The sequence below is a fragment of the Nerophis ophidion genome, linkage group LG02, assembly GCF_033978795.1.
Source record: "Nerophis ophidion isolate RoL-2023_Sa linkage group LG02, RoL_Noph_v1.0, whole genome shotgun sequence".
Taxonomy (NCBI): Eukaryota; Metazoa; Chordata; class Actinopteri; order Syngnathiformes; family Syngnathidae; genus Nerophis; species Nerophis ophidion.
In genome coordinates, this window is record NC_084612.1 from 36880767 (window position 1) to 36899137 (window position 18371).

General features: G+C 38.1%; 1 protein-coding gene across 2 annotated transcripts in view; it reads left to right on the forward strand.

The window, feature by feature from the left end:
• Positions 1 to 18371, forward strand: part of mrvi1 (murine retrovirus integration site 1 homolog) — a 66909-nt gene that overhangs the window by 7358 nt on the left and 41180 nt on the right. For both annotated transcript variants that reach the window (XM_061882915.1, XM_061882925.1), the window contains 5 exons: positions 13905 to 14087; positions 16729 to 16835; positions 16919 to 16980; positions 17067 to 17240; positions 17398 to 17444. In XM_061882915.1, coding sequence (XP_061738899.1) covers positions 14016 to 14087; positions 16729 to 16835; positions 16919 to 16980; positions 17067 to 17240; positions 17398 to 17444 — 462 coding nt within the window. In that variant the 5' untranslated portion in view covers positions 13905 to 14015. The remainder of the gene's footprint in view (positions 1 to 13904; positions 14088 to 16728; positions 16836 to 16918; positions 16981 to 17066; positions 17241 to 17397; positions 17445 to 18371) is intronic.

The following is an 18371-nucleotide window of genomic DNA, read 5'->3' on the forward strand; positions in this document are numbered from 1 at the left end:
TGTAGCTAATGCCTTCAATAAATTCTTTGTAAGTATTGGACCCGAACTTGCAGCAAAAATCCCAGATCCACGGACAACTGGTAAAAATATGGAGGGATTGTTGGAGATAAATCTCAATTCTATGTTTTTAAATGCAGTGGGTGAAGAAGAAGTGTTGGATATTGTAAACAAATGTAAGAACAACATGTCCACAGACTGCAATGACATTAGTATGGCATTGGTGAAAAATGTCATTACAAGGAATATCAAAACCATTAACATATATCTGTAATCTGTCATTTCAAACCGGCACATTTCCGAATGAAATGAAAATAGCTAAAGTTATACCTCTGTTTAAAACTGGGAGCAAACATCACTTCACAAACTATAGACCCGTCTCTTTACTTCCACAATTCTCTAAAATATTAGAAAAACTATTCAATAACAGGTTAGATGCATTTATAGAAAAACATAATTTACTCCCTGACTGTCAATATGGGTTTAGATCAAACAGATCTACATCAATGGCAATCATTGAAACAATAGAGGAAATCACAAATGCCATAGACAAGAAACAATATGCAATGGGAATATTTATTGATCTAAAAAAAGCATTTGACACAATTAACCATGATATATTAATCAATAAAATGGAAAAGTATGGAATCAGGGGAGTTGTACTAGACTGGCTTAAAAGTTACTTAAATAAGAGACAACAGTTTGTGAAGTTGGGGAATTGCTGTTCATCGTGTTTGGACATTGCTTGTGGTGTCCCCCAGGGGTCAGTGTTGGGGCCAAAATTGTTCATCCTGTATATCAATGATATCTGTAAAGTGTCTACATTATTGAAATTAGTGTTATTTGCTGATGACACTAATATTTTTTGTTCAGGGGATGATTTAAATCAATTACAGGAAGTCATTATGGAAGAAATGAGTAAACTAAAAGCTTGGTTTGACTATAATAAATTGTCATTAAACCTGACTAAGACTAAGTTAATGCTGTTTGGAAAGAGGACACGTGAAACAAGGATACAGATACAAATAGATGGGGTGGATATTGAAAGGGTTTTTGAAATAAAATTCCTTGGAGTTACAATTGACTATCAAATTAACTGGAAACCACATATAAAACATGTACAGTCTAAGCTGTCAAGAAGCATCTCAGTAATAAATAAAGCAAAGCAGGTTGTAGATCACAAATCACTCCACATGCTCTACTGTTCATTAGTTTTACCATATTTAACCTACTGTGTGGAAGTCTGGGGGAATAATTATAAAAGCTCATTAAACTCAATAACTATACTTCAGAAAAGAGCCGTACGTATCATCAACAATGTGGGATATCTGGACCATACTCATTCACTATTCTTACAGTCAAAAATATTGAAATTTAATGATATTATTTTGTATCAAACTGCACAAATAATGTATAAAGCCAAAATAAATAAACTCCCAGGAAGCATTCAAAAATTGTTCAGCACACGAGAGGGGGATTATAACTTAAGGGGAAATTTTAATTTCAAAATGCTTAGTTGTAGAACGACCATCAAAAGTTTTTGTATTTCAGTCTGTGGAGTGAAACTATGGAATGGTTTGAATGTGGAGTTAAAGCAATGTCCAAACATAAACCAGTTTAAAAAGAAGTTTAGGTACATGGTATTCCAGAGGTACAGACATGAAGAAGGGCTTTGATATTGGGTTTCTTGTGTTACAAAAGAGTTAGGGGCTGCCCATTGAGGCACTGGTACTGCTGTTTTTTTTGTTTTTTTTTTCATGATACTATTTCCATGAGCACTTGTGGTAACGGTGTGGCTATGTATGTGTGTAGTGTGCATATGTATGTATATATTTATCATTTATTTATATACAAGCTCATTAAGTTTGTACATAGAGTGAACAAGGAAGTTCGAGCTCAGAGTAATTTATGATTTAAAGAAAAGGGGTGGGATTAAATAAGTGTATACTTCTTCTCACTCCTTTTCAAATATGTAAAAAAAAAAAAAAAAAGTCGAATGCTCATTTGTTTTTTTTATTCTTCATTGTTTTCATTTTGTTATAATAGCCGTTAAGGCTATAGCACTGTATTGGATCATGCTTGCTCTTGTTTGTTTTTTGTTTTTTTTGTTTTTTGCATATTTGAAATAAAAATATATCAATCAATCAATCAATCAATCAATGGTAACACCCGAATAAGTTGAAAAACTTATTCGGGTAAAGTTCGACTCAGATTTCAAATTCGAAAAACAAATCAGCAGTGTCGTTCAAAAAAGCTTTTATCAATTACGCCAAATAGCGAAAGTGAAACCGCTTCTAACAGGACATGATCTCGAGAAACTAATCCACGCATTTAACTCGAATCGTTTAGACCTCGATTGGTACCGGGCCGCAGAATAATTTTTTATAAAAATTGGTATTTATTTTTTATTTATTGAATCAACATAAAAAAAACACAAGATACACTTACAATTAGTGCACCATTCCAAAATAATAGAATGTGAGTGTGAATGTTGTCTGTCTATCTGTGTTGGCCCTGCGATGAGGTGGCGACTCGTCCAGGGTGTACCCCGCCTTCCGCCCGATTGTAGCTGAGATAGGCGCCAGCGCCCCCCGCGACCCCGAAAGGGACTAAGCGGTAGAGAATGGATGGATGGATGGAAATAAAAATACCCCCAACCCCACCGCCGGCCCGCGGGACAAATTATCGAGCATTGACCGGTCCGCAGCTACAAAAAGGTTGGGGACCACTGGTTTAGACTACTGCAATGCCCTGTATGTAGGCATTAGCCAGGCCTCCCTCTACCGCTTGCAGCTCGTGCAGAACTCTGCTGCTCGTCTGCTAACACAGACCCGCAGACGTGAGCATATCACCCCTATATTAGCGTCCCTCCACTGGCTCCCTGTGCGTTACCGGATCAACTTCAAACTCCTTCTATTTGTTTTTAAATGTCTAAACAATCTCGCGCCAACATATCTCTCGGACCTCTTTCAGCCTTTCTGCCCTACTCGATCCCTAAGATTAGCCGATCAGCTGCTACTGACGGTCCCTGACACAAGGCTGAAGCTTAGAGGTGACAGAGCTTTTGCCGCTGCTGCTCTCAAGCTCTGGAACGACCTACCTCTGAGTGTAATACAATCCTCCTCTCTTCCTGTTTTTAAATTTCTCTTAAAAACATACTTTAATTCCATGGCTTTTAACACAGAGTGATATCCATCCTGCAATGGCGCCCCTTAATACACCTGCTGTGAACCTATTTTTATGTTTTATTTATTGTATTTGTTTATTTTTTATCATGTTCTGTTTGTGTTGTGTTGTGTTTGCTCGGTTCTCGTATTATCCTTTAACCTGCCCATTGTACAGCACTTTGGCTACCCCTGTGGTACATTTTAAATGTGTTTTATAAATAAAGTTGATTTGATTTGATTTGATTTGATTAGATTAATAACAAAGTCAAAACAAAATCAACAAGCTGAGCTATCCTGTTCATTTTTAATTGCCCTACTGACACACCTATATACACTTTGTCACGAGACCTGTGCTGCACTCACAGTTTAAAATCCATAGCTTAACAGATCGCTATAATTTTATGGAATAAAAATAAAATCCACTTTGCTTTGTGAGTTAATTTACTTAGTGTGCAGCGGAAAGGAAGGGGAGAAAAGCAGTGTAGACATCGCTGTGGATACTTCCTGAATGTTTCAAGCCACACACCACTTGTCCATTGTTTTTTAGGAACTTTTATTGAGCTAGCAAAACTAGAACATTGCTTTATAAAAGCTAATCGTTTAGCTAACAGCACAACCAGCTGACTCAATGAGCACAAATATCAATGAGCCCGCTCACAATGGATGTGCTGCCGGGCACAAAATGGCTGCGCTGGGTGGATGAAGCGTTTGTACACATAGACAAGCTTTGTATAACAAACCATATTTTTGGGTTTGTGGTTTGTGAATTAATAAGTTCAAACAATTGATTGTATTATATTTCGGTTGTAAGCTTGCAAAAAGTAATTCAACCCTTAATTTAACTTTTCTAAAACCTTTAATTTCTTTAATGAACATGTTTCAAAATTTGCATAAAAATGTTGATTTTGTCAGCATTTATGTCGCTGCATGTTGTACATCTGTATTATAATGTGCATACCAAGATGAGATAAAAATAATACTTTATCCTATTTTTTTGTGTTTTCTCATAGCTTGACGCAGAGGGATGTGCACTCCGCTCCCTCTGGCTGAAAGCTTTATTTATATATCCAAATAAGTACGTCCACCTCGCTCTGACATCAGGACATAGCCCAACTGCAAAACTCTGCGAACAGAGGCATCCAAACCAGCGTGCAAGCTCACTCAAAAACGATTTAACGCTTTGGCATTGTTTAACATGAGTATCCAACATTGTAAGAACATTTGTAAGTCCGAAAAGGTGAAATTTCCTTTTCAACATATCCATTACAAAACAATAAACCCGAAAAGTACATTTGAATGTTGATACGTTCCTATCGACTGACACATTTTGTGTGTTTTTTCAGCCAGTGTGACTGCGGTCCAGTCAGATTGCTTAAAAACGGCTCCCAAACAAACAGCTAATGACTGTGAATGGGTTCTCGTCGTTCACTTAAAAGAGCCGTTCATAAGACTCGACTTGTTCGTGAACGTTACATCTCTAATTTAAGGTAGTTCTGCCAAGAATACTGCATTTGCTTTCTTGCCATGCTGGGAAACAAAATATTCGCTGATTCATTCATTCAATTAAATAAACTAAACATGTGTATCCTACAAGATAAGGTCTGGACAAACCATTTATTTAAATATTTACCATTTTACTTTTATTACCTGCAAAAAAGGAAAACCTCAAACATGTTTTTTTGGGTGAGCTAATATTTCCAGGAATTGACACTTATGCTCATTGCTCTGTCGTTTACAAGTTTCCTCGTCAGTGACTCACCTGTCTTTTTGTCCCAGCATGTTCTAGAACGTCTCCTCTTGTTTGACATAAACGAGCTGGGAAGCTTACTGAATATCACGCCAAAATGTCAAGTGTCTGAAACAAGCATTATTATATTGCAGCATAGAAAAAGAGAGACATTTATGTACGTAACAGCACACATGGCAGTATATGTAAAAGTAGAGGTAGTGTACAATCCTTTGTACATGCTCATTTGCATATATTTGCCTCAAAAAGGGGAAGCATGTTCAAAGGAAGATTTAAATAGATTGGACACACAATTAACTTATTTGATGCTTCAGATGTCATGTTTTATTTATATATATTTTTTAAATATATTTGATGGTCAGTGTTGAACCATCTGGAGCTACAGGATATACTACATGTGTTGTCTTATATTAGACACCACAGACCCTGTCACTGTGGATAAGTGGAGTCTATCCTAACCAAAAACTGTGGCAAGACACTTTTGAAAGCCAGATAAAAACATCTTTCACTCAGGGGACAGAGAACAATAATACCTCTCTGACCTAAGGAGAAGCATCAAGGCCCGCCAAGTGAATTGGAGGAAAGTGAAGGACAACAAAGACTCACGGCAGGTGTGACGAGCTACAATAGTAACTCATTGGCAGCCAATAACAGAGAACACTCGCTCGCGGAGGAACTCAATCCCTTCTTTGCCCTTTTCGAGTCAACCAGACTAGCCACTAACCTGACTCTCGCCAGATCCTTGTGGTTTGCTGAGCTCAACCCAAGGATCGGGGCTCGAAAACAATGCAAACTCCTTCAAGACAGCAAAAAATAATGAACCAATTAGGATCGCCGAAGCGATTGTTGGATTCAAACAACAATGGCGGAACGCAGCGAGGAGTCGTGTGCTGACATTGATTCTGCTATTGCAACGGTTTTGTCGAATCTATCGAATATTTAATATAATATCCGATATGTCGGCCATTCTTTTTTTAGATTTCCCAGCGTCGTTCTCATCAGCGTCACGGGTTGATTTCGATGTGAGTGGTTGAAGTAGCACGTCATTCAAGATAACGAACAAGTGGTTTATCCAAACACATGCAATGATTTTTTTTTACAAGGCCCCGCCTTCTGAAATACATCTCCTATTGAGAAGTCCCAGATCCTTGTGTGGAGCTCAGCGAACTACAAGGATCTGGCGAGAGTCAGGTTAACTAGCCACACCTAGTTCACTACCTAGTCCTCAACTGTTAGTCCTCCAAAAACACCAAGGGCCTCATGTACAGTAGAAAGACTTACGTAGCTTTCCGAAAATAATGGGCATACAATGTATCCAAAAAATTGCGTACGCGAGTAAAAATACAAATGTATGAATGTGTTCGTACACACAAATCCAAGCATTTCTTTGTTACATTGCATTCCACTTGAAATCAGGCGTGTATATGGCTTGGCACGCCCAACACCGCCCTGGCCACGCCCCCTTATAATTATGCAAATTGTCCCCAGTGTGTGAATAAGTGTGAATGTTTTCTGTTTATCTGTCTTGGCCCTGTGATGAGGGGCCACTTGTCCAGGGTGTACCCCGCCTTCCGCCCGAATGCAGCTGGGATAGACTCCAGCACCCCCGTGACCCCGAGAGGGACAAGCGGTAGAAAATGGTTGGATGTTTAGTTTAGTTTAGTTTAGTTTAGTTTATTATTTTCTTCGGTCAGTGGTCAGCAAAATAAACAAACAGTTTTACATAAACAAACAGTTGTACATTCATAAACTGAACATATTGCAGACCGAAAGGGTTTAGGTGGAAGTTGAACACTTATTGTGCCTAACCCTGTAAATAATGTCAAATACAAGATGAGCTTCCAAAAAATATGGAATTTCCTTTGCATAACGTACTATAAATACACCTTGTACACAACATAAACACTGTTCAGTTATATACACAGTAAAGACTTGAAATATCCTTGTACATGTGTTAGTTAAACCTTGTACCAATTATATACTACATACTAACAATTATACTTACATTATTATTTATATCCCACATTTAGTTTGTATCTAACATCGATCATAGTATTAACTACTGTGTTGATTCAAGAGTGATATATTTTTCCAAGACATTGGTCTTAAAGTGTTTTTTTAAATGTGTGAATGGAACTGGAACATTTTAAGGAATCATCCAAGCTGTTCCACAGTTGAACCCCCCTGACAGAAACACATTTACTTTTTAAGCTTGTTTTTATGTTTGCTTTCTGAAAGACAGGTGAACCTCTGAGGTCATTGGGGCTCTCCCTGGGTTTGAACATCTCCTGTAGACACCCAGGTAGCATGTGGTTATGAGTTTTATACGTCACGATTGCAGTGTTGAGGTCAACAAGATTGTGCAGTTTTAATGTTTGTAATTTAATAAACAGCGCACTGGTATGGCCATGATCCATCCATCCATCCATTTTCTACCGCTTATTCCTTCTGGGGTCGTAGGAGGCGCTGGTGCCTATCTCAGCTACAATGGAGCGGAAGGCGGGGTACACCCTGGACAAGTCTTCACCTCATCGCAGGGCTATGGTCATGATAATTTGCATAATTTACAATTCTAATGGCTTTCTTTTTAAGTAAGATCATGATGTTTGATTTGTAATTGTTACCCCAGATTTCAACATAATAATTAAAGGCCTACTGAAATTAGATTTTCTTATTTAAACAGGGATAGCAGGTCCATTCTATGTGTCATACGTGATCATTTTGCGATATTGCCATATTTTTGCTGAAAGGATTTAGTAGATAACATCGACGATAAAGTTCGCAACTTTAGGTCGCTAGTCAAAATGCCATGCCTTTACTGGAAGTAGCAGACGATGTGCGTGTGACGTCACGGGTTGTAGGGCTCCTCACATCTGAACATTGTTTATATTTGGACCGAGAAAGAGACAATTTCCCCATTAATTTGAGCGAGGATGAAAGATTCGTGGATGAGGAAATTTAGAGTGAAGGCCTAGAAAAAAAAGTTTAAAAAAGAAAAAAAGAGTGAGAGCGATTCAGATGTTTTCAGACACATTTACTAGGATAATTCTGGAAAATCCCTTATCTGCCTATTGTGTTGCTGGTGTTTTAGTGAGTCAAATAGTACCTTAAAGTCGGTGGGGTGTAGCCACGGGTGTTTTGACGCCAGAGTCTCTGAGAGAAGTCACGGCAGCTGCAGGAGGTCGCTGGCTCCGCTGATCTCCGGTAAGAGGCGACTTATTTCCACAATTTTCTCACCGAAAACTGCCGGTTGAGATGTAGTCGGGATCCATGTTCGCTTGACCGCTCTGATCCAAAGTAAGGCTTCACCTCCGGGAATTTTAAACAAGGAAACACAGTGTGTTTGTGTGGCTAAAGGCTAAAAGCTTCCCGTCTCCATCTTTCTACTTTGACTTCTCCAATATTAATTGAACAAATTGCAAAAGATTCAGCAACACAGATGTCCGAAATACTGTGTAAATGCGCGATGAAAAGAGACGACTTTTAGCCGTAAGTGGTGCTGAGCTAATATGTCCCCTCCAACCAATAACGTCACAAACACGCGTCATCATCGCGTCATCATTCCGCAACGTTTTCAGCCAAGGTCTTGCCCAGATCAGTACAGGCTTGTATCATCAGATGCATATTGAAAGTAGACTTATGACTGGGAACTGGCGCAGTGGCCGTGCGCAACCCGAGGGTCCATGGTTCAATCCCCACCTAGTACCAACCTCATCATGTCCGTTGTGTCCTTGAGCAAGACACTTCACCCTTGCTCCTGATGGGTGCTGGTTAGCCCCTTGCATGGCAGCTCCCTCCATCAGTGTGTGAATGTGTGTGTGAATGGGTAAATGTGGAAATAGTGTCAAAGCGCTTTGAGTACCTTGAAGGTAGAAAAGCGCTATACAAGTACAACCCATTTATTATTTACCATAACTGCATGGGCTGTAGGAGGTAGGGCTGGACGATTATGGCAAAAATAATAATTACAATTATTTTGAGTGATATTGTAATTACGATTAATTACACAATTATTCATTAATTTGAATAATCACCAAAACTCAACTTTAAATTTGGTTTAAAAAAATGAGTAGAACATAATAATAAAACAAGTAGAACATAATAATAATAGCAATATCAATACATTTAAAAAACAATAGCGATATAAACAACAATAAAAGGTTTTACGTTTTATATTAGTTAAGTTTTTTACCTTTTACACTTATTTTACCACCGGAATAAGCGGTAGGAAATGGATGGATGGATGGAGTGTGTTTTTGTGGAAAATATAATTTAATAAAATATTTGTTTGTTAAATGAAAAAATCCTCCCATTTATTGGTGCAATACATATTTGGAAAATGTTGACCAATATTTTATGTCAAAGCATAATAAATGTGTAAATGTATCTATAAGTGATTTTAACTTAATTTTGCTTGTTTTAGGTGCTTTTTGGAAACCTTTATTTTGTTAGCGCATTCAGACTGGATGTGGGGGAAGTGTGCTGTGCTGGTGTTCTCAGCTGGACAAAAAAAAGTGGGCGCATCTCAAGTTGCGACTGCTGTTTGTACATTGATCCTACATCGAGGATGTCATTCACAACAACACAAGCAGATCAGATGTATTGTGGGTGTATGGATTGTTCTAATTAGCTTTAGCTTTGTAGTTTAGTCGCCGTTTCAAGTGACTATCTTGACATTGTTTATTTCGGGATGGAGGTGTCCCTGTCTTCCGCCCGAGTGCAATTGGGGTAGGCTCCAGCATCCCTGCGACACCGAAAGGGACATGCAGTAGAAAATGGATAGAAATCATATGCCTTCCTTTTTTGTTGAGTTTGATGATTATTAGATGAATGAATAAAAGACATGCACCTGGGCTTAGGTTGATTGGCAACATTAAATTGGCCCTAGTGTGTGAATGTGAGTGTGAATGTTGTCTATCTGTGTTGGCCCTGTGATGAGGTGGCAACTTAGCCAGGATGTACTCCGCCTTCTGCCCGAATGCAAGTGGAATAGGCTTCAGGCACCCTTGCGACCCCGAGAAGGACAATCGGTAGAAAATGGATGGATGGGTGGATAGATGTAATCAGATAAAAAGTAGAAACCACGGTGACATCTCAAACTTGTCTTTTTTCACTCAATCGCTCATCATCTCTTTCACTGTCACAAGCTTCGGAATTTGTATGCACGTTGCGCGGCCCATTAATCTTTTTTTTTTCTTTTCATAATTGTGAGAAGCCTTAATCAAAATCGAAATTGAAATTAGAATAATCATCCAACCCTAGTAAGAGGAGCTTCTTGCTCCTGTTACAAGCAACAGTACACAGGGCAAACATCAGGAACAAAGAAATTGAAGAAGAGGATGGACGCCGAAACTGTTGCATTTGAAAAGATAATCGCTGCAACTGTGTCCCTGACACGGATATTCATTTAATCCCTGGCACAAGTCCAAGTGCTGCCCATTCTTAAGGCAGCCACTGTCATCCCAGTCCCCAAATACAGAACAGTTGCACTGTTGTTTTTGGTTAGGAAGTGTTTGAAAGGTTTGTTCTCCAAAGTATCAAAACCTGCCTTTCCCAGAGCTTGGTTCTGGCCCCGTTGGCTTAAAAGCCAAACTGGTCGACAGAGGACACAATCACCACTGCTCCCCACAACTGTGAAACTTCTGTGTACCTATGCCAGGATGCTGTTTGTCGAGCTTGGCCTTAATACCATCATCCCTGACATCCTGGTGGAGAAGCTAACCTGTTTTTGGATAATTAAAAAAAAAAAAAAAACTCTCTGACCAACCGACCTAAAGTTGTTAAAGTGGGTCAAATATGACCATCAACCCTGTCAGTCAGGCTGCATGTTGAACCCCCTCCTGTACGGTCAATATACATATGACTGCGTCCCCATTCTTCCGTCTTCAAGTTTGCCGACTACATAAATAATGTGGTGGGCCTGATCATGGAGATTGATGAAAGAACCTACAGAGAGGAAATACAGGAGCTGGCAGGGTTGTACACAAAGAATAACCTGAGGCTGAACACCACAAAGATCAAGAGGATGGCCATTAATATTAGGAGACAGAGGGGAACATGCTCCACACCTGTAGTAAATGGAGTATGTGTGAAGACTATGACCTAATTTAAGTTCCTGGGAACATATATCTCTTAGATCCTCACATGGACTGTCAACACTTCAGTAATGGTCAAAAAGGCATGGCAGAGAGTTTACTTCTTACGTATGCTGCAGAGGAACCAACTTGAGAAGAAATTGCATGAATCTTTTTATCCAACCACCATGGAGCCAGTGTTGATGTACTGTGTAACTGTGTGGTTTGCTGCCTGCTCTGCTGCAGACAGGAAGGTCCTGCAGAGGGAGACCAGGACTGCGGAGAAGATTATCGGCCTCCCTCTGCTCGATCTCGCTGCCAAGAAAATTCTTGCAGACAGTTCTCACCCTGGTTAGCACTTGTTCAACCTGCTGCTATCAGGGAAGTGATTTCATTCACACAAAATCACGACAGAGTCAAAAACTGTTTTTACCTTTGCGCCATTAAGATATTAAATCTGTCCCAATAGCTTACCCTGCTGTTGCACTGCTGTTTGTACTGATATTTATGTTGTTGTTGTTTTTTAACATGCTATTTATTGTTTATATTGTATTTCAACAGCACCTAACAGGGTGCCGACCTGTATTTTCGACATGCTCTCATGTTTTCATGCAGTCACGCTTTCACTATTTAAGGGTCTTATACAATTGTCGACCAGCCTGGACATGCCTCATGTTGCAGTGCACAGATAATATGCCAGGGTTCAGACTTGAGTTTACCGTTTTCCACAAACTATCATCACACCTGTTTTAAGTCATGTTATATGCAAGCTGAAAATGATCCATACGGTGCCCAGTTATTCCCTGCTGTGATATTAATATGAATAGTGACAAAGAATGAAGAGTGTTTTTGGGTGTTTTTATGCTCATCTCTATGGCAAAATTCAACTGCAGTACTTAAACAGTCCCTGAATTGAACCGAAATTGATGATCAAGCAACACTGTGGTTAGGTTACACTACCCACTCTAATCGTCTGATTCCCTCACAGGATGTACTTGCTATATTTTGTATATCTAAAGGCCTCTGTGTTTATTTTAAACTGTCCCTGTGGAGTTCATTGCTGCATTCAGCCTGTAAGAGTCACTTACTGTACTTCAACCCAAACTCCATTAGAACAAAAATGCTCTTTTAGTGCGTCATTTTCCAAGTAAAATCAAAATTCTAAGAAGTCTCCAACTGGGTACTGAATAAGCAAAAGTAAATCCATGTCTCCTTTTTAATGCTAAATGATCCCAAAGGTCAAGATTTGACCACACAATTATTTTAGAGCGCCCGAGAGACTGTGTGGGTGTCAGGGGGACTGCACCAGAGTGGTTCGGATCTTACCTGTCAGAAAGGTCCTTCTCTGTCAGGCTGGGGGACGCCACCTCTTCTTCTGCTCCGCTTTACTGTGGTGTCCCCCAGGGATCTATTTTAGGCCCCATCCTGTTCGCTCTTTATCTCCTCCCTCTTGGAGATATTTTTAAGAAACATGGAGTGTTTTATCTTTTTTATGCAGATGACTGCCAAATTTATATGCCGATTTCAAAAGGCCACGGCCCCCTGACACCCCTTCTTAACTGTCTATGCGACGTCAAGGCTTGGTTAGCCCAGAATTTTTCAATAATGAATGAGGGAAAAACGGAAATTTTAGTTATTGGTCCGGCCCTCACTGACTTGGGACCATTGCAAAATTATGTGCGTCTCAAAGTCACCAGCCTTGGCGTCACTATAGACAGTGATTTTAAAGTAGACAAACAAGTCAATGGCGTTTTAAAATCGTGTTTTTATCACCTTCGTCTTTTAGTAAAGGTTAAACCGTTTTTATCTTTTAACCTTTTTGAACAAGTCGTGCATGCTTTTATTTCAAGTCGCCTTGACTACTCCAATGCACTTTATGCTGGCATTAGCCAAAAAGCTCTCTCCCGGTTGCAGTTAGTCCAGAACGCGGCAGCACGACTTTTAACAGGGGCCAGGAAACGCCAGCATATAACCCCAATTCTTCAGAGTTTGCACTGGCTCCCTGTTCATTTTAGAATGATTTTAAAACATTGCTGTTTGTTTTTAAGTCTTTACATTGACTGGCACCTCAATATATCTCGGACCTCATCCAAATTTACATTCCTGTGCGCGCTCTGAGGTCCGAGAGCCAGTTCCAGCTCGTGGTGCCCAAGACCTGACTTAAGACCAGGGGAGACAGGGCCTTCTCTGTGGTCGGCCCTAAGCTCTGGAACACTCTGCCGCTCCATGTTCAAACTGCTTCCACAGTGGAGTGTTTTAAGTCTCTTCTTAAGACCCACTTTTATTCTTTGGCTTTTAACACTACGTGAGTTGTGTGGTCCTCTGTCCTCTGTTGTCCTCTGTGTTTTTTATACACTTTGATTTCTATTTTACTGTTTTAATTGATTTTACCCTTTAAAATTGTTTTTAATCATATTTGTTTTTATATTGTTTTTTTTTTTTTATATTGGTTTTGTATTTATTTATTTTTTGTTTTTATTCAGTCATTGGTGGAGCATAATATAGTTTTTTTAATATTTTGTTTTTAACATGGCTGCAGCACTTTGGAAACGTTATTGTTTAAATGTGCTATATAAATAAAGTGGATTGGATTGAAGATTTGCACATCACTGACTCTTTGAAGAAAAAGTATTCAATTTATCAGCATTTAGCATAACTCTGGTGAAGAGTAGGCATTTTAGTTCAGTCTCACTTAATAACAGATCTTTTGTATCTTGTCAATTAGTAACAGCTTGTTGCAAATGTTACCAAAGGTGATATTTTAGGATTTGTTTATAAAGAGGTAGTATTCTATCCTCTTTAGCATTACTGGTATTGTACTAATACTTAACTCTAATTTCTGTGTTTTGTAAGTCATAAAAACACTATCAGTTTTGTAACCTGTGCAAAATCTTTGTGGTTTTGCTGTTCCAAAATAAGGTGCGGCAGAGAGAAAGAACACTTTTCCACCAAAACGCCAAAGACGACTGCCCTGCTGAGGGTGCATTTGTTTTCCCCCTCACCCGCTCCCGCCCCTGCCTGCTCCCTACCATGCCCACACTGCCTGAGGAAGAAGAAGACTCCCCAGAGGAGTTGGACAGTTCTTCAAGCTCTCCCAGTACAGTGAGTACACGACACTGTGTTCCTCTCTGAAGTGCACGTACTGTATTAGGCCAAAGCATGTGAGTCTATAAAGGGTGCAGTTGAGTAATCTAGTTGGCCGCGGTTGTAGCAAGCTCTCAGTGTTACCATCAAGGCTTCTCTTCCCAAAAAAGGTGTGCTTTTTCTCCTTTTCAAAGCATTGAGGAACGCCTTGCAAGGATGCATTTACAGTATTTCCTCCCAGGGCTTTTTGCCAGCATAACTCAAAAGATTTATACAGAAAAACATGTAGAATGGGTTACATTCAAAAGGACCAATTAAACTTTGATATAGATCTAAATAATGGATTCAAGAAGTATCATTGGCAGGTGAAAATCACAGAAGATAGAAATGTACCAATAATTACATACCTGCATTTGTAAGGGGTGCAACTATTTTGATTACAGAAGTACTGAGAAGCTATGATACAGTATATATTATCACAATGCCACCCACAACAACTGCATTCTTAATTACAATTAAATACAAATCACATACCCTATACAAATATAATAATAATGATAACAAAGATAGTCTCTACAAGTTATTTTCTAGGCAAGTACTGTAGAAAAATATATTATTTTCAGGGCTTACAAAAATAACTTAACGACTCGTGGTTAATCACAAAAAATATTGCATTAATCATGTATAGACACAGATTAATCACACAATTCATTTTGACTGTGGCTGGTTACCAGAAAGGTGGCGCAGGCTGTTATATGTCTTTGAAGGATTTTAATATTTTTAATACTAAATACATATATTGCTAGCATACACATATACCTAATGAAATTATTTTATCAATCTTCCCATCATAATTCTGCATACCATCATATAATTAGTATAGTATATCATTGCTATAAATGGTTAGTTTTAAGGTACCTCACATATACAAGGTTACACACGGGAGCCCTGAAACGAGGGTGTACGGTATTTGTGAGCGGCAATAATCATCCAGATAAGCCAGTGGAGAAGAAGTTACCATAGAAACCGGAATCAAATTGGACAAACACAACCCAAACCCCCTTTAGAGAAGTATATCAGGTGTCGGGGAGAAAAAAGGACAGACATTTTGTAAGGAACTGCAGGAAGCACGATGCCTCCCTTTACATGTGACCACGAGGGAATTATATTTATTTGCTTCAAACAATCACAATGTAAAATTAATCTAAGATGGTGAATCTGAAAACCGCCAACGACTAAGTGAGCTTTATTAGAGATTAAATAAATAAAGCGTTGGAGAAAAAAATATTTTCCCTACAACGTTCAGTGATCAGGTCAATGCATACGTTTGTGCAAAGATGAGTGAGGAGACTCCGATTAGCCAATTTCACTTAAAAAAACACCCTGACTGACCCTGAAACTGTTACCAAATCGAAATTCAAAAGTGAGAAAAATCTGATCAAGAATGAAAATTGTCAGCAGGTAACAATTATATATATATATATATATATACATATATACATATATGTATATATATATATATATATATATATATATATATATATATATATATATATATATATATATATATATATATATATATATATATATGTGTAGGTGTGGGAAAAAATCATAAGACTACTTCATCTCTACAGAACTGTTTCATGAGGGGTTCCCTCAATCATCAGGATATTTTTTCCCACACCTACATATTGCGCTCTACCACGGTATCGAGCACTATTCTCTGGATAATCCAATCAAGACATATATATATATATATATATATATATATATATATATATATATATATATATATATATATATATATATATATATATATATATATATATATATATATATATATATATATATATACATATCCCCTGAAGAGCAGGAAATCCTGCGAAACAGGCTTGTAGGGATGATATAGCCCCCGTGTTTTTTCCTGACCTAACCTATGTGTAGTTATATACTGTATATACATATATGTGTATATGTGTCAATATATATATATATATATATATATATATATATATATATATATATATATATATATATATATATATATATATATACACTATTGATCATTGATTGTAATCAAACAGGATTCACATTTTTGTCAAATTTACATTGTGGAGGTGAAAAAAGGTCCTCCTTTCTGTCCAATACCACATGAAGGTGGTTGGTTTTTGGCATCTTATTCGTCCAGCTTCCATACTAATTTTTAAACACTTTACAAGACATACATTGATGAAGACCCAAAAACCTGATGTAAAGTTTGTGTGCAAATGTGGTGCTTTATAAAGCACGTAGATGATTAAAAAAAAAACACGATTGTGCTTAATCAAGAAGATATATTTAAAACACAGTTTAATGGACAAATGGTATTTATACTAATTTATGTTTCTATTATTAATATTTTTGCCTACCCTTGTTCTAGATACATTTAATCAACATATCTACCATGTGATCTGCACTTATTAGCTACTTTTTCAAACATATGTTGACACAAGGCTTGACTGAAACCACACAATCCAAAATCTACTGTTATATTATTGCATAATCTCCAGGGTTGTACTCTCAAATCTCATGCATTGCTGACTTCCAGCACATAGAGGGACTATTTTTGGAACATTCATATTACATGAATGTTCCTTTGTGTTGGTGTTTTTCTACACAGTGTCCGCCTGGTGAAAGTGGAGCTGTTGAAATGACTGGCCCCACGATCATCTATCCACAGCAGGCTTCCATTGTCCAACGAGATGGACGTCCTCTACAGCAGGACAGGTGAGAGCCAACTTTAATTTACAAAATATGTCTTAACTACAACAGCATCTATCAGTCTGGATTGTTGTTGTTTTTTGTTGTAGGCCACACAGTCCCAGATCTCGTCTGGCCAGAAACTCCACGGGAGGACCAATCACCACAGTTGGTAGGTAGTGTGCTGTAATACACATAAACAACTTTTTTTCTGAAAAAAGTAGTGAAAATGTTAGATGCTTGTACGGCCTTTCCCAGACAGTACAGGTCATTTGATCGATCTGGTAAAGGATAAGCTGCCGGAGATGCAGCTCTCTGAGGAGGATCGCCAGAAGAATCTGGAGCTTCTGGAACAAGCCAAAAAGGTCAGCGACCGCTTCCTCATGCGCCGAGGCCGCCGTTCTACCAGCAGCCTTTCTGACTCTCCCACAGGTAGTTATAAAAGGAAAAGGCGAGTAAAGGATACCATATTTATACGAAGACAAAACTACAATAAAACAATTAAGAATTGATTAATCTTTCATGCACATGTTGAAGGTGAGTGTCTACTTTTATGACTGATTGCTGTTGTTTGCTTCTCTTGTTCCAGTTTTGGGATTCCCTGATGTAAACTACAGCTCACAGTCTGTTAGTCAGGTAAACTTGAATTCATCCATTTTCTATTGCTTGTCCCTTTTGGGGTCGCGGGGGGAAGTTTAAAACAAATTGCGGTGTTTATCTAAAAAAAAACTCTCTCCAATTAAACCCAGTTGACCTCCACTAGCTCACAAGTATGGAGGGTGTTTAATTGGAAAAACCTGGTTGGTTTTGTCAAAGATGATAAATAAAAACAGATCAAAAATATTATTACAGTTTTTTTACAGTCACTTTTTCAAAACTCTTCACACAGTGAGCACAACAGAAGTATAAATGGGCTAAACTGAGGATCAATTATCATTGCTTTGGCACAAATGCATTCAATGACTCCATCTTTCAAATTACATTAATTATTTTCTCACTTTGACACAACATTTGCCAAAAATCTGTGTACTTACAGGCTAATTTGCACATGCTTCCATTCTGTTTTTTTAAAACTGTTCAACTTAAGTTCAGAACAATAACAACACAAACTTGAATAAGACAGCAATTTGCTACAATTCCACAGGAATATTTTTATGAAATATATTTTAAATGGTAAAATTAGATGCTATAAAAACATTTGGACAATTCCACCAACCACAGCTGATTCTCATTGTAGATTAACATCTACACAGCTGTTACTCTTTTAATTACATTACAAAAGGAGACAACTGCTGAGTAGTGGATGATGGTGTGTGTACAAATTCTTGTATGTTGGAATTACTCAGTGCAAAAAAACAAAAAACAAATAATAAAAGACATCAAATATATTAAAGCATTCTGCATCATGTCTGGTTCATTCCAGTAACATATATTTTGCTGTGAATTATACAGAGATGTCCTTGTTTTACACAAGAAAACATTGTCAAATGCTAACTGTTAGTGTTTTCTAGGTCATTGTGTTGTGGGTGAAAAAGTCTGTTTGTTGCCTGTCAACCGTTGTGA